This window comes from Astatotilapia calliptera, chromosome 14, assembly GCF_900246225.1.
Source record: "Astatotilapia calliptera chromosome 14, fAstCal1.2, whole genome shotgun sequence".
NCBI classification, from domain to species: domain Eukaryota; kingdom Metazoa; phylum Chordata; class Actinopteri; order Cichliformes; family Cichlidae; genus Astatotilapia; species Astatotilapia calliptera.
The window spans coordinates 896,105-912,500 of record NC_039315.1 but is presented as its reverse complement, the minus strand read 5'-3'; the positions used below and the strand labels follow the sequence as shown (position 1 = coordinate 912,500).

Below are 16,396 nucleotides of genomic sequence, written 5' to 3'. Positions count from 1 at the left end.
GAAACGAACTTCCTGTCCATTTGTCTGACGTTTGTCTGTTTGTGTCTCAGAGCCGACGGGTTCAAATGTGGCAGCGACAGCACCAAAGCCGTCATCAGGTGAGTCACATGATCAGTGACATCAGAACCAAGCACTACAAGGGTCAGTGAAGCAGAAAACTGTTAGCCGTGCTTACTGGGCGCGCCCCGAGTTAGGAAAAGGCTCACTTTCAGTTGATGACCAAAGCAACTACCAATGAGAGTGAAGGATACTGCTGAGTGACAGAGAGGACGTGTGACCATCGATGAAAAATGAACATGTGACTGCGGGACGTCTCGCTTTTGTCAGTTACAGATGAAGCGGTTCCAGGGTCCAGTTCAGGGGCTGCAGTTAGGTGTGTCACCCTCCACCTGTCAGTCAGAGGCCACGCCCCTAATAATGCAAACTTTCGTTCTTAATACTACATAAACAGGCGGGTTATTAAAGGAAAAGGCTGCAACATTTCTGCTGTCTGACTCACTGCCGCCTCTGCTGGACATCAGAGGAACTGCAGGCTGCTGTTGAGTGCAGAGTCAGTCCTTCCTTGTGTCTTTATGTTTGAGTCACGTTGTTGGGTTTCTCTCTTTACTGTAAATCTTTAACATCACGTCGTCGTAGCGGCTGCAGGTCAGCCCGGCACGTGCCTGTCCTCGGTGTCCGGGTGGAAGCGGGGAGGCGGGGCTGCCAGCAGAGTTTGGCTCGGTGCTCTGATCGATTATCACAAGTTTAATCGTCGGATGGAGAGGACTGTTTCTGGGCCAGAGAGATAAAAATAGGGCGAGCTGGAGACGGGGAGAGATGAGATCGGGAGATTGGTTGATTTTCTGCTGTTTCCATGACGACAGCAGGGCAGGGATGCTTTGCGCCTGTTCGGCTCCCTGACAGAACCACTGCACATGTGAGTCCAACATGCACAGCTGCTCTGCCTACACTACGCTGAGCCTCGCCTGCTGTTGGCTTCGTACCTCTGATTCCTACATTTGTCTGTTCTCATCGGGTCTCTTGTTCAGCTTCTCGGGAGCCAGACTGACAGTGTCTCTAAAGTCTTCAGACTCAGCTGTCCACATGGCAGCAAACCGCTGACAGCATTTTAATCTGCACGAGGCCACATGCACATCTGCTTCAAAGCAGGAATGACAACAGAAGGTGAAGCAGTATAAAACACACGTGCTGAGTATCAGCGTCACAACTTTCACCGACGCGTCGAAATCTCGCCGACTCGGAGCAGCCCTCGACGCTCTCTCCTGTCCTGAGCAGTTTGTTAAAGTTGTCATGTTTTGTTTGTTTTTTCCCGCCTGTCCCGTTTGGCTCTTTTGCATCAGAATTATTGTCTAAAGGTGAAGAAAGATGCCCAACAGATTTACTTTAAGATAAGATAAGATAACCTTTATTAGTCCCACACGTGGGAAATTTGTTTTGTCACAGCAGGAAGTGGACAGTGCAAAAGTTATGAGGCAAAAATTAGAATACAATAAGAATAAATACAGTACACAGCTGTACAGAATAGAATAAAATAAAATACTATATACAGTAGAATAAAATAAAATAAATATACAATAAGATAAAAATAGAATACAAATACAAATACTATATACAACTGAGTAAAAATACAATGATGACAGAAAGGATTATTGCACTTAGTATTATTGCATATGTATGGATGTGTGTGCTTGATCAGTTAAAGTCTTACCAAACTGACCATCCCAGCCTTGCTGTAATGGTCCATTTGATTCACCTTTTATTGTTTATTTTATTTTATTTTCACTTGCTCCACACGGGACAGACTTGACTGGGGAAAGAAAAACAGCGGAGAAGAGGGGCGGGGATAAAGGGCAAAAAAACGACAAAATAAGCAGACAAAAAATCCATCCATCAATCACCTGGATCACCTGTTGAGAAAGAAAAGAGAAAACAAGCAAAGAAAAAGAGCAACATAATAAACAACATCACAATGATAAATGGGAATATGACAGTAAATACTAAATATTAAACATCATTGTGCAGCTCATAAGATCAACAGAACACAAGAGACCAAGGAAGACCAACAGAGGGGCAGCCGCGCCACTGTCCCAGAAAGAGCTGAGGAGAGTCCCAGATGAGGGCTCACTCAGCAGCCGCGGAGCAGAAGCCAGGGGGAGTTGCAGTGACGCGCCCGTGAGCTCCGCCGGCAGCCAGCCGCGCCTGAGTGACCGAGCCCCAGGCCGAGAGGCCGGGGGCACCCCACCTCCGAAGTGGCCCGAGCGAGCCCCAGGCTCCAGGCCCCGATAAGCGGCCGCCAAGGAGTGAGCCGGTGTGTACCTGGACGCCCATCCCCGGACACAAAGAACCACCAACGCACCGACACCTGAGGGAGTCCGCCACTGGCAGGGGAAGTGGTGGTAGGTGGAGATAGGCCTCCAAACCTTGGAGGGCCTGAGGTGTCCCTAGAGAGGTGGCGTCTGATACCCAACCTGACATATAGACACAGACATACAGGCACACACAGATACAAACATCCATTCCCACCCTCATGCTCATATGCACTTACTCCACACTCAACCAACGTGGAGACAGACATAAAGAGACGTTGTACACACGATCACACTCCCCAAGCGTACTCTACGAACCGGGTCTAGGTACCCTTGCCCCTGGAGGGGGAACTGCACCCAGACCCAGGTGGTGTTACCCTTTTCCCTGCGGTGGGGAGAGGCAGACCGCCCCGACTCCGCAGCAGCAGGGAGGCCCCACACTCCAGACCGCAGTCGGACGGCCAATGGACCAATGATATATTTGCAATTTACCTGTGCTGCTCTGCCAAAACACTAGTTGGCGCTGGCGTCTCTCTGAACTCTCTTCCAGCTGTCCTCCAGTCTAAGAACCAGTTTACATATGGGAAAACTATTGTGTTGAACATTGGGTTGTTGCGAGCAGCATCAGTGCAGCATGTTGCATTTGTGGGGCACATCAGGTCACAGCGTAGGGTTCAGAGGGTTTGTGGTTGCAGCGTAATGGTGAGACAAGTGTAAATCCCTCTTCGATGTCCCAGCTGGGAGTTCTCGGCTCTGCAGATGTAGAGAATCGTGGATCAAATTGCTCACAGCAGCAGGAAGTTTCACGTCAGAACAGCTGTTTCACCCAGATGTTCTCTCTCTTCAGTCCAGACTGCTGCTATTTGGCGGCCGGCTCTGCAGACGGCGCAGTTTACATCTGGAATGTCTCGACGGGCAAGTTGGAGACCCGGCTACCCGACAAACACAGGTAACACCGAAGACTTGAGTCAGCTGATCAGCACAGTCACTGCCAGTGCAGGGTCCTAAAGATCAGAGGCTCCAGCTCAGCTCCCTGTGGGACTCCAAATGCTGCTAGTTCAGCTTCACTCTTAGTGTTTGCCGTAATCCACAGACTACAGTGTTCCTGATGACAGGCTAGTGTGAGGCTGCAGGGCTACAGACTCCTCCAGAGTGACTTGTGTGTTGCTGTGTGTGTAAATCTCCATGAAGTTTAAGGGCCTGCGATGGCGCCTTGAGAGAGCCCGCGTGTGTTTAACCACAGAGAAAGTGTCCACTGTCCCTTTAACAGCCTGCTCTCTTTCAGCTCGTCCATCAGCGCCGTGTCCTGGTCTCTGTCCGGCGAATACTTCGTCAGCGTGGACAAGAGCAAGCGAGCCGTCCTCTGGAGTGACATGTGAGGCAAACCTGCGACCAGGTCACGTTGTCATGGAGACGCGTCACACATCCAGCTTTGATTGGACAGACGGCTGTTTGACAAAAGTCTTTAAGCTATTTGTTGGTTGGACCAAAGGGAAGTGACCTTACGTTGTTGTGATCTATGATAACCCTGAAGAATATTAACGAGGGAGGAGAACATGGACGTTCTACCAGCTTTAAGCTTTTCTGTGTAAAACCTGTGTGAACAAAGGGAAACGTTGAACCATTTTACAGCCGACACGCCAAAACGAAGCGAGGCCGAACAGCTCATCGGTCACGCGTGCACACGTCAGCCCGTGGCGTGCGCTGTGCTCACGGGCTGAAACCAAGCTAACTTCTTTTTACCTGGAACGAGTAGAACGGTTTTGTTTTTATCGTTGCGGACAGATTAATAACTCGCACGCTCCTAACACTCCTGTTTTAGATGTTAACGTTTTTCCCGCCCTGTCTCAGCTGCTTTTGGGTCCTGAGAAAGTCTTAAATTGACATTTGTTAATAAAAGATCTGAAACGGTTTTAAACTGATGTTTTCGGTCACCTCAGATTCATGTCCCCGCTTTTACATCCAGAGTGGGGCCGCAGCGCGACACTGAAGCCCCACCCACCTGCTGGCAACCAATCAGAAGAAAGTTGTCTCTAAAGGGGGAGGGGCCACCACCCTCAGACTGCCTTAACCTTTGAACCCCTGAGACGAAGCTTTCGTTCAGGCCCGGGAACATTTGCTCCTGATCCTGAATTTAAACCAGCCGCTCTGGGATCGGTGGGCGTGTTTCCAGTCTCTTTGCTCTCAGTCGTGGATTTACATTTAAAGGCTGCTGCATGCAGTCACTGAGGGATTATTTTGAACTGTAAGTGATGCAAAGCTGCTGTGGAGGAAATGAGCAGAACGTGTCCACCTGTGTTGTCCTGCGTCTGTATCTGCAGCGAGAGGCTGCCGCTCAGGTAAATGCTCAGGTGTGTTTTTGTCTCAGATGTCGTTCTGTCAGTGTTTTTAATATTATTGTTTCTGCTCTCAGCTCTAATAAACGCTGATCTCTAACCGCCCGTCCTTCGTCCTGTCGTCTCCTCGCTCCTTTCTGCTTGAAGGCTTTGTTCGTTTTTTTTAATCGCAGTCTGAAGTCATGTCCCCGAGTTTAAAAAGACAAGAGGATGATGATGATGATGCTGATGAGGAGGTTCGGCGCTGCAGGCTGCTTCACGCTGAGGTCATTGATTAGGAAACAGAAAGCAGCTGCTGCCTCCAGACTGACCGAGCGCTGACCTACACGCCGCGTAAGTGTTAGAAAGCTTCTGTTGTCCTCCACTCCTCACAGAAGCCTCTCACTTTGACCAGGTGGATGGTTTCTGTCAGTCATGGCAACAACAGATGAGTCTGTTAGTCTGGTTCATGTTTCTTCTGCCGTTGTCTCACAGAGCGAATCAGGTGTTTTCAGCTCAAACTCCATCCATCACTCCTCTGTCCTCCACCCGTCTGTTGGACATGAAAAAGCTCATCTTTGAGGGATTGAGCAGGCATCCTGGTGGCTGAACCACCGCTTTGAGACTCTCCAATGACTGCGCTCCTCAGCTCTCTAAGCACAGACATCTTCAGATGATGCTCACTTGTACCCGTCTTCCTCCCCTCACAGCCAGTAGATGAGCCTGGTGCTGCTGGAGGTTTCCTGTTAAAAAGGGTTTTTTCCTTCCCACTGTTACTGAGTGCTTGCTCTTAGTGGTCTGATTTTTTTAGGTTTTCTCTGTACTATTTTAGGGTCTTCACCTGAACAGAGTAAAATAAAAGTAAGTAAATGTTTATTTATATAGCACCTTTCAAGATAAAATCACAGAAGCTAAAACATGAAGACAAAATCAACCAAAAGCAAGTCTAAAAAGATGAGTTTAAAGCTGTTTTTAAAAGAGACCACTGAGTCCACAGATCTCACAGTCTGGGGGCCACAGTTACCAAAGCTCGGCCTCCTTTTGTTTTCAGCCTCGTGTGCTGGACAACCGGCAAGCCCTGATCACATGACCTCAGGGACCTGCTGGGAATGTATGGATGTAAAAGATCTCTGATGTATGTCGGTGCTCATCCATGCAGATCCCTGAATGTCAGAGTCATAATGTTAAAGTGGATTCTGAATTTAATAGGGAGCCAGTGCACCTGGATCACCAGGGGTGTGGCATGGGAGGTCTTGGTCAGAAGCTTTGCAGCAGCGCTCTGAACACCCTGCAGATGTTCCAAGGAGGATTTACATAAACAAGTGAACAAAGAATTACAATAGTCCAGACGAGATGATGCCCCTGGGCATGTCGTGCCAGTTCAGAGCACGACACAACGGGACTCAAGGCCGCAATGTTTCTCAAGTGATAAAAACAGGAGCTGACAAGCGATTTAACATGAGCGTCCAAAGTCAGAGCTGAGTCAAAAGTTACACCAAGGTTGATGGATGAAGCAAGAGGACCTAAATTTTCCAAAACCCTAGGCACAAACTTATCGGGAGCACAAACGAGGACTTCAGTTTTCTCCTCATAAAGTTGAAGAAAATTATCAGCCATCCAACCTCTGATGGAGTCTATGCACCTATGTAAAAACTGTAGCTTGGAAACATCTTGGGGCTTAAAGGAGATATATAACTGAATATCATCTGCATAGCAGAGATACGAAATGTCTTTAAAAGTGCTCAGTAAGTGCTGAAGAGGAAGTAAATACAACAAAAACAACAAGGGTCCCAACACAAAACCTTGTGGCACACCATAGGCAAGAGAAGTAGAAGAACTGTGGTTAGAGGCAGCCACAGAGAAGGATCGTTCATGCAAATAAGATTCGAACCAGTCCAAAGCAGCCCCTGATATTCCCACCCAGTGTCTCAGCCTATCTAACAAAATGTGATGGTCAACAGTATGAAAGGCAGAGGTCAGGTCCAACATCAGCAAGACATTCTCCTGCATCACATCTCATCAAGATGTCGCTGGAGGTTTTAAGAAGTGCAGTTTCAGGAGTGTGAACTCTGCGAAAACCAGAATGCTGTATTCATCCAGAGCAGCTTGGTCTATAATAAGCAGAGAAGCTTAGCAGTTTTGTTCTGTTTTGTTTTGTTTCGTACTCTGGCCCCAAGCCTGAAACAGCTGAGTGGCCCCGTCTCATTGTAGCGAGGCTACACTACTACACTGACTGTGTTAAAATCCTGTCGAGGGCAAGGGAGCTTCAGCGGATTAAGGTGAACAATATGACCATCTCCGTTTTCCCCGCCTGTACCGCCAAGACATCCTGAGCTCGTGCGGCCTTCGCAGACCGTCGCCGTCAGCACATCACAGATGTTATTGAAGCAATGACAGGATTTACAGACTGAACACGATCTCCTCACAACAACTGACGCGGAACGTCTTTTGATTCGATCCCGTGCTACCTACTACGAGCATGGTGAAAAGCCAAGTAGACTTCTGGCACACCAACTGAAACGTAGAGCCAGCTCTCGCACAATTTCACAAGTTAAAGACCAGTCTGACATTAGGGCTGCCACGATTAGTCGACTAGTCACGATTACGTCGACCATCAAAATCGTCGTCGACTGATTTAATAGTCGACGCGTCGTTTGAAGCTTTGTAAGATCACAAAAGACGCAGGAATAAGTGGCAGGATTTAAGAGTGTAATAACGGACTGAAACAGAAGATGGCAGCACTGCATGTACAAGGATGCCAGCTGCCGTTAAACCCCGAAGAAGAAGAAGCTCTGTCCCAGAATTCATAGCGCAGTTTCCAACAATGGCGGCAGCTAGTTAGTTTTAATGTTACTCTTATTATTCTTTCTGGGTCACAAAATAAACGTTTAACATATTTTCAGGCGAGAATGTAGCTGTGTAAACCTCAAATATCTGCTCAGTTTATCAGGACACCACATATTTTCAAAAGCGCTCCGACGTTTTCGGAGACGTCTGTTACCCACTAGCTCGATAGCTAGCAAAATTAATCGGTGACTAGTCGACTATCAAAATAATCGTTTGTGGCAGCCCTATCTGGCAATCTGATTTCTGACCCTGTCTCTGTCAGTGGGATTTTTAAGAGACTTTTAACGTGTAGTTATAAATTGTTAGATTATTGTGATATTGAAATATAAAAATACACTTTTATTTTCTATTATTTCTTCATCGCTCAAAATAAGCGTCACACTGGCGGAAGCCGGTGTGCCCGCTGAAATGCCTGCATTTACCGAGACTTTCAACCCCAGGTAGGCCAATTATGGCTCTTGGGATCCACATTATGTCAGCAGCTCCACCGCGAACTATGTTAAAAACAAACACGCTCACGCCTCACAGACGACAGCTTACAGTCCTGTAAAGATGAAGTGACTTCACTGTGCGCAGAGGTTCAGGAGCAGAAGTCCCGTTGTAAACATATCACGGCAGACCTGACGATGTTTGCATGAACACGCTTTACAGCTTCTCTTTATTGACCACTTTCACACACGGCTGCTGTGCGCACACAGCCGGCTGTAGCTTTGCAGCTCACAGCCCGACACACAACCGCAGAGAGAGCACAGACTTTAAGGTGGCGAGGCGTGATTGCTGGTGCCGCTCAGGTGCGTCCGCCTCCCCTGCAGCGGCGCTGCAGACCACGCCCCACCGCACACATTAACCAGGTAAAATACATATTTAGGCAGAATTTTGTAAATATCTATTTTTCATTTTTCAGCAGCATAGAGCTTTTTTTCCAGTTATTTTTAAAAGTCAGGTCAAGGCTCCAAAAGCCCAAAGGAGATATAAGGCTGGCGGCTCACAGAAGTTTTTGTTTGCTGGATCATTGTAGTTCAGCTTTCCTTTTGTTATATTTCTTTAAGAGATCGAAATGTGTTCATTACATAAATAAAATGTAGTTTTCTCTGTAGCACTTCATGGATTTCATAAGCAACACACTTTAGCTGTTCACACAAAGCATAAAGGTAAAAAAACAATATGTACAGTGTTATCTTCATTTTAGACGTCACAAAGTATTTGCGGCTCCCAGTGGGTTTTTTTTGCGTGGAAACCGGCTCCAAGTGGCTCTTTGGGTCTTAAAGGTTGTGACCCCTGGCCTAGACTGAGGCTCTCTTTATTACAACAGTTTACCTCTAATGGGGGTCTTTCCCTACCAAATTTTTTAATGTACTACTGGTCTTCACATATTCATAAGCTGACCTACTGGCTAAATTCACCGAACCTGATTTGGTGTAAACTTGAAATTCAATCAGTTTCTCCATATTTTCCAGTCGCCTCTCTTATCTACTCATCACTGCCTGTTAAACATCGTCTGTTGCTTCAAATCCCGTAGTGCTCTCTACACGTAAGATGTGGTTTCAGTTCAGGTCGCATTTTAAATTCATTGCCCCCTCTACCAGATTACCATTGTTAAGGAATCATCCATTTTCCTGCCACTGCCGCCTGTCTGACGTGGCATGAAAGAGACATAAAATTTCTCTATTTGCAAATTAGACACTGTGTCTCATCACTGTTTCCAAACTTCTCCCTGCTGATGCTCCATGGGTTGACCTTCTGCTTGTGAGGCCTAATCAAAAATCACTTCTATCAAATATATATTGTATGCTTATGGCGACCCAAACTGATTCATCGGGTAAAATCAGAACCGCCTGTGAGCATGAATTAGGTGTTGAACTGTTTGAATCATGGTGGGACAAGGTGACTCTCATGCGTTCAAGTACACCATGTGCTACAGCTTGTACAGTTTAGTCCATTTCTCAAAATCCCGTTTATCTAAAATTTTCCTTCAATTATAGATCAATGTGACCTCCCCCTGCAATCCATATGTTTTCTTCTGTCCAAGTTTGAACACATTTTGGGTTTTCAGAGGTTTTTGGATCCGATCCGAGAAGACCCTCTGACTGCCATATTTGGAGTTCCAAAGACCCTCTTAATATAACTCCCCAGCAAACTGAGATCGTGGCTTTTTGTTCCCTTCTTGCTAGACGCTGTATTTTACGCCTCCATCTGCATTGCAATGGCTTAATACTGTCCGGACATTCTTGAGGGTGGAGACGATCTCACTCACAGTGAAAGGTAGTCCTGCTAAATTTATCCACAAGTGGACACTTTGTGGAATATCTCAGATCTTTTCCTTAGAACAATGTGATTTACCCACCTGCAACTAGATTGAAAAGAATTTGAAATTTACTATTTTTAAGGTAGGCACAGGATTTAAGCCCCGCCCCCTCTATTCTTTTATTTGTATTTATATTTTATTATTTTACTTTATTTTATTTAAGATTTTTTCTAATTTAGATCATACAAACTTATTTCTAATATGCCATGGCCGAGACCAAAGAGCTTTCGAAGGACACCAGGAAAAGTATTGTAGACCTGCACCAGACTGGGAAGAGTGAATCTACAATAGGCAAGCAGCTTGGTGTGAAAAAATCAACTGTGGGAGCAATCATCAGAAAATGGAAGACATACAAGACCACTGATAATCTCCCTCGATCTGGGGCTCCACGCAAGATCTCATCCCGTGGGGTCAAAATGATCATGAGAACGGTGAGCAAAGATCCCAGGACCACACGGGGGGACCTGGTGAATGACCTGCAGAGAGCTGGGACCAAAGTAACAAAGGTCACCATCAGTAACACACTACAACGGCAGGGAATCAAATCCCGCAGTGCCAGACGTGTTCCGCTGCTGAAGCCAGTGCATGTCCAGGCCCGTCTGAAGTTTGCCAGAGAGCACATGGATGATACAGCAGAGGATTGGGAGAATGTCATGTGGTCAGATGAAACCAAAGTAGAACTTTTTGGTATAAACTCAACTCGTCGTGTTTGGAGGAAGAAGAATACTGAGTTGCATCCCAAGAACACCATACCTACTGTGAAGCATGGGGGTGGAAACATCATGCTATGGGGCTGTTTTTCTGCCAAGGGGACAGGACGACTGATCCGTGTTAAGGACAGAATGAATGGGGCCATGTATGGTGAGATTTTGAGCCAAAACCTCCTTCCATCAGTGAGAACTTTGAAGATGAAACGAGGCTGGGTCTTCCAACATGACAATGATCCAAAACACACCGCCCGGGCAACAAAGGAGTGGCTCCGTAAGAAGCATTTGAAAGTCCTGGAGTGGCCTAGCCAGTCTCCAGACCTCAACCCCATAGAAAATCTGTGGCGGGAGTTGAAAGTCCGTGTTGCTCGGCGACAGCCCCAAAACATCACTGCTCTCGAGAAGATCTGCATGGAGGAATGGGCCAAAATACCAGCTACTGTGTGTGCAAACCTGGTAAAGACCTATAGTAAACGTTTGACCTCTGTTATTGCCAACAAAGGTTATGTTACAAAGTATTGAGTTGTATTTTTGTTATTGACCAAATACTTATTTTCCACCCTGATTTACCAATAAATTCTTTACAAATCCTACCATGTGGATTCATGGATTTTTTTTTCACATTCTGTCTCTCACAGTTGAAGTGTACCTCTGGTGCAAATTACTGACCTCTGTCATCATTTTAGGTGGGGGAACTTGCACAATCGGTGGCTGACTAAATACTTTTTTGCCCCACTGTATGATCTCTTGATAAACAAATAAAATAAAACCAGTGAGTGAATGACAGCATTCTTACAATAAACAGGGACCTGACCAGAAACCAATGAAGTATTGATAATTGTCAGCACACAGGGACCGATAGACTGAAAGACATTTGTAAACAAAGATCCAGGTAAAATATCAGGAGAGCAGGAGGACGCTTTTTAATCAAATTAACTAATTTGACCAGTTTAGGTAAGGACACAGGTTAAAAACCTTATAACAGGACTAGGTGGGGTTGGAGCAGACAAGAGACACAGAAGGAGATATATTGTTCCTAACAATGCTGACTTTTTCAACAAAGAAAGTTTTCACAATCTTCATTCAATGAAATTGGGACAGCAGGTGGAGCAGGAGCAACTATATCACTAACGGTGTCTAATACTACCTTGGGGTTACCTCTGCTCTTTGAAACTAGGTCTGAGTACCCATAGCTTCAGTCACAGGTGAGGCTAAGGATGTCAATCGATGGCTAATTCAACAGCTTTTCTTATGTGCTCAGTTGTGAACCACTCCAAGGAAAGCTGGACCCATGAAATCCTCAGACCAGATCCCGAGGCCCCTGAAACAGACGCCCTTCCCCTTCTGGACAAACTAAAAACTTCCATCACTCGCGATTTAAGAGCAGCAGGATGAGATGGGGAACTGCAGGACGCAAATATAAAGTGTCAGTGCTGTACGTAAAGATTAATGGCCACATTAATGTGAATAAATAAAAACAGTGGGCCTCACGCAGGGGCGTGTGGTGCGAGCCCATACATTTATAAAGCATGATATGAGAGAAACCTGAACTGCTTCACACTGATGTGACTGAACCCGAGTACGACACTGCCTAAACTCCTGCACTAAATGTCCAGCAGGGGGCGACTGGTTGTAAGAAGTCACTAATGACGAGATGTAAACATGCTTAAAAGTCAGTACTGAGGGTTGGATTAAACGCAGAGATGCGCAGCTGGCAGTGAATGTTCATAGAAAGAACGACAGCGACTTTCTTCGTTTCCTTCCTCGGGCTGTAAACATTCAAGCCTGGAAAGTGTCCAAATTTAGAGGAAATAAATATTTATTTAATGAAGGACAGATGTAAGGAGGGTGGAGGTCAGAGTCCAGCTGTCAGTGTGATGCTCCTGTCAGACAGAAATATAATCTGTCCTCTGGGTGTCTCCTGTTTTAACATGTTTTACTGCTAATGAGTCTGACAGAAGAGAGAGGGGGAGAGCATGCCAGGCGCTGAGAGGAAGGAAGGAGGCGAGTTAAAGAGGAGGAGGGGCAGAGTGGTGGATTCAGTCAGTCCTTCGTTCAGTCGCAGCTCAGATGGAGGTTTTTCCTCCTGCTGAGGACACTCTGATGGCATGACAACGGCTTCCTGAGTGAGAAAGAGCGAGAAAGAAAGAGAGAGAGAGAGATATCCTGCCCTCAGTTTCCACGGTGACGGCATCCCTCCATCCTCCTCCATCATCTCTCCGCCCGGCTGCTGTCGACATCGTCGGGATGGGAGATAAAGGAACAAGGTAAGATTTAATGGGTGTGTGCAGTAATGCACCCTGATAAATGTGTGTGTGTGTCACACAGATCGATCCGTTAGGAGGTGTGTGTGTGTGTGTGTGTGTGTGTGTGTGTGTGTTGCTGTAACGTTACATAACGTTGTGTCCGAACCTCGAGGACTGTGACGTCTCGATGGCACTGACAGGTTTGCTGTGTTTGCCTGGGGCTTTTCTGTCTTTTATTTTGACAGTCAGACACACAGGAAACATGGGGGGAAACCCATCTTTGTGAAAGAAACAAGATTACCAGAGAAATATATCACTGCCAGTACTTGTAGTGATACTGTAGTAAAAGTATGTAAGCGTGTGTCACTCTGATTCATTCACGCGTCATCTGGAGGGTTTAAAGGCGAGCTCATGTTTTACAGCCGCTGTTACTCCGAGTGCACGACAGAGAAATGCAGTCACAGAGCTGCAAAACTAAAACAAAGAAAAGCCAGGAAAACATTTAACTATGTGTCAGGAGGCCAAATCAGAAGAGGCTGTTTTTAGTTTTTATTAGTTAAAATATTTGATCCCAGACTGTGGCGATAACAGGTACGCATCAGGGTGTGACCATGTTCAGACAGGCTGGCGCTCTCTGTGCATCTTTGTGACAGTCACAATGAAAATGACAAACTGCTCCTGAACTGGAAGAAACGGCCCAAACCCAAAGACTGAAATACAAAAGTCCAAACAGGACTTGAACAGCTCTCACCTAAACCAGCACACCCACAGCCTCCTAACACACCTGTTATCACTCCAGTATCACCACAGAAAGCAGACGTCATGTTTCTGACAGGAGAGCGTGACTGATTTACTGGGACAAGTTCTGGATCTGTGCTAGGAGGTTACAGGGGTTCTGAGCCCATGTCTCACCTCTCCACCAGCTTTAATGAAACTCTTCACCTGCTGATCAGTAACATCCAATCAACATCCGCAGCCACGTTATTGGTCAGATAATGCCATTGAAAATGCTCCAAAAGGCTCCAACAGCAACAGTCTAGAGGTCCAGTGCAGGGACTCGAGTTAGCTTAGGTGAACTCTAGCAGCCAGCTAGCAGTTGCAGCCGCCTGTGTCCCCATCCACCTGTTGGTCAGAGAGGCCACGCCCCTAATAATGCAAACTTTAATCTAGGTGCGTTATTAAAAGTGTTATGAAGCAGAACAGCTTGTGTATCAGGCTGGAAACACGTTTTCTTTGCTGGATAGTCTGTGAGGTGGACTCACTGCTGTCTCTGCTGGACGTCAGAGGAACTACAGCTTTGGGTTCAAAATCCAGGGCTTTCTTAGTCCATTACAGTCAGTGTCAGCTGACTCGCTCTTTGACTCCTTGTACACCCACCAGAGGAACTTCACAATCTCAGGTTAGGCGAAGCTTTGAAAGAGCCTCCTAACAGGAAGCTGGATCAAAACATCAGCTTATTTGTTCCACAGCTGATATTTTTCAAGGAAGAATCACACATTTGCATTCCCAGTATCAGACTGAGAACTCAGGGATCCTCAGAGTCAGGACTTCGCTGGCACTTTGACCAAATTAAATATTTTGGAGCCTAGTGCAGCGGTCCCCAACCTTTTTTGCGCCACGGACTGGTTTGTGCCCGACAATACTTTCACGGACCGGCCTTTAAGGTGCCGCGGATAAATACAACAAAATAAAACTAGTACTGGTACCGAAAAAAAGAAGATTTATTCATAACACACATGAAAAGACCCAGGAAAACCGAGTTAACGAAAAAAACGATAACAAAATAACACTAAAAACCGCTAAAACCCCTGAAAACCATACATTTCACACCCGAGTCTCAACTCTCACGGCCCGGTACCAAACGACTCACGGACCGGTACCGGTCCGAGGCCCGGGGGTTGGGGACCGCTGGCAATTTGACCAGCTGGTGGTCCAATCCATAATCCTCCACCTTCAACAGTGTGCTGAAAGCCTGTGGTGATGGAGGAATCACACGAGGGCAAAGGCTCAACAACTAGGCTCTCACTGATGAGCCCCTTTCCTAGATGGGGCAATGAGACTGGGTCCCACCAATGAGGCCGTAACACGGGGAAGGCGTCCCCAACAAGGCAGCTTATGCACACTAATGGTGTAGCTTCATGGAAGGACCACCATTTGGGCGTGTGCTTGTCAAGACCTTTTCCGTGTCTGCGAATCTGCTAGTGATGTAAATTTCTTCATGAGATGGTGAGCTGATGATTGGTGTGGACGTCTTCACGCCTGCCTGACCAATCTGCAGAGACCAACTATGCGTACGCCCCCGGCGATGCACTTCAGAGAACTACAACAGGACTACTGAGTCATCGTCTCTCCAATGCTTACAAGAGACAAACAATGACAAAGTGTGCAGCTTAAAGTATTTTAGGACATCCTTCAGGTGTGTGATCAGGTCGAGATGCAGCAATATTTGTGTCAGACCCAGAGACATCCAAGAAAAGGGCGAAAAAACGTCCCTGGAGTTTTCAGTTTGGCAATATTTTGATCAGTCGACTCAAACCTGTGATGAGTCCCACAGATATGAAGCCCAAACAACTAAATTAAAACTGACTTTTGTGGCACAGCAACAGAAAGTTTACTCCAGCTTCCAGCTTTGCTGCTGTTGCCACTGCTGCTTGCTGTTTTGTGTGCAATGCATTCTGGGATACTTGGCTGTCCCAGATCAACACCCTTGATGCACTGAGGCTGTTTCATGAGTACGAGCACCAATGCAGGCGGTGACGTGTGTGAAGGCTCCTGGTGGCGGTGAGGTCAGGAGCTTTAGTGTTGCACTCAGGACACGTGTTTGTTATTTTGTTCCGTGTAGGTTTTATACAGTCTAGCTTCTCCAAACATAGACAGCTGATGAAGGAGCACTTTGATCAGCGAGCGAGGCCTGTTCCCTCTTTAAGCAGGTTAAGTGTTGAACTTGTTTGCGTTTAAATACTAAAGCTGAAGGCAGAGACCCACAAACAGGAAGCAGCTGAACGAGTGCGGCATGTGGCGGCGTCCTGCTGTTGACTGCTAAACACTTTCACCCAATAAAAGTATCATAAAAGTTAGAAATGTTGTTAGTCTGTGCGCCTGAAATGGGGCTGTGTTTAAAATCCACTGTGGTGCACAGACTGGCTCCTGTACCCGTTTGGACTGAATGTAAATGTGAAGAACTTCACGCTTGCAGGAACCAACAGAACCTCCCTGAGTTTCCACGGACCGGTGCAAACATTCAGCGGCTTTAGTTCTTGTTGCAGAAAGCAGATGAGTCTTTGTGGTTAAATAGTGAAAAAAGGACCTCATGCGTCTTCTCAAATTACATTTCCTTGACCTCAGTGGAAGGGAAGTAAAGATGTAAAGGATTGTTTACAAGGACTTGAAGAGCAGGACTGCGGCACTCGGAGAATCAGCTGTCCTTAAACAGACTGTTAATAATAATAATGAGGCTCTGCTGCGGTGAAACTACAAAGTCCTGCGGGTGGACTACAAAAAGCTCCTCTCAGATACCTGCTGTGCTCTCATTGGTTGCTGTGTGCAGACAGTGCGCACATGCACACAGTAACACGGTGAGAGCTCACCTGTGGTCGATCAAAGATGGCCGTCATTTGGTGGGTAACTCAGCAGTAAGTCACATGATGACCTGTTTGTTTACTGTAAGGTC

At 46.5% G+C, this 16,396-nt stretch overlaps 1 protein-coding gene across 4 annotated transcripts in view; it reads left to right on the top strand.

The window, feature by feature from the left end:
- The window catches only part of arrb1 (arrestin, beta 1), a 47,030-nt gene that overhangs the window by 14,009 nt on the left and 16,625 nt on the right, over positions 1–16,396 (top strand). For 3 of the 4 annotated variants that reach the window (XM_026193161.1, XM_026193160.1, XM_026193162.1), the window contains exon 16: positions 51–98. In XM_026193161.1, the coding sequence (XP_026048946.1) occupies positions 51–98 (48 nt within the window). Of the gene's footprint in view, positions 1–50; positions 99–12,450; positions 12,748–16,396 lie in introns of those variants that run through there. The other variant, XM_026193163.1, reaches the window with a different exon arrangement.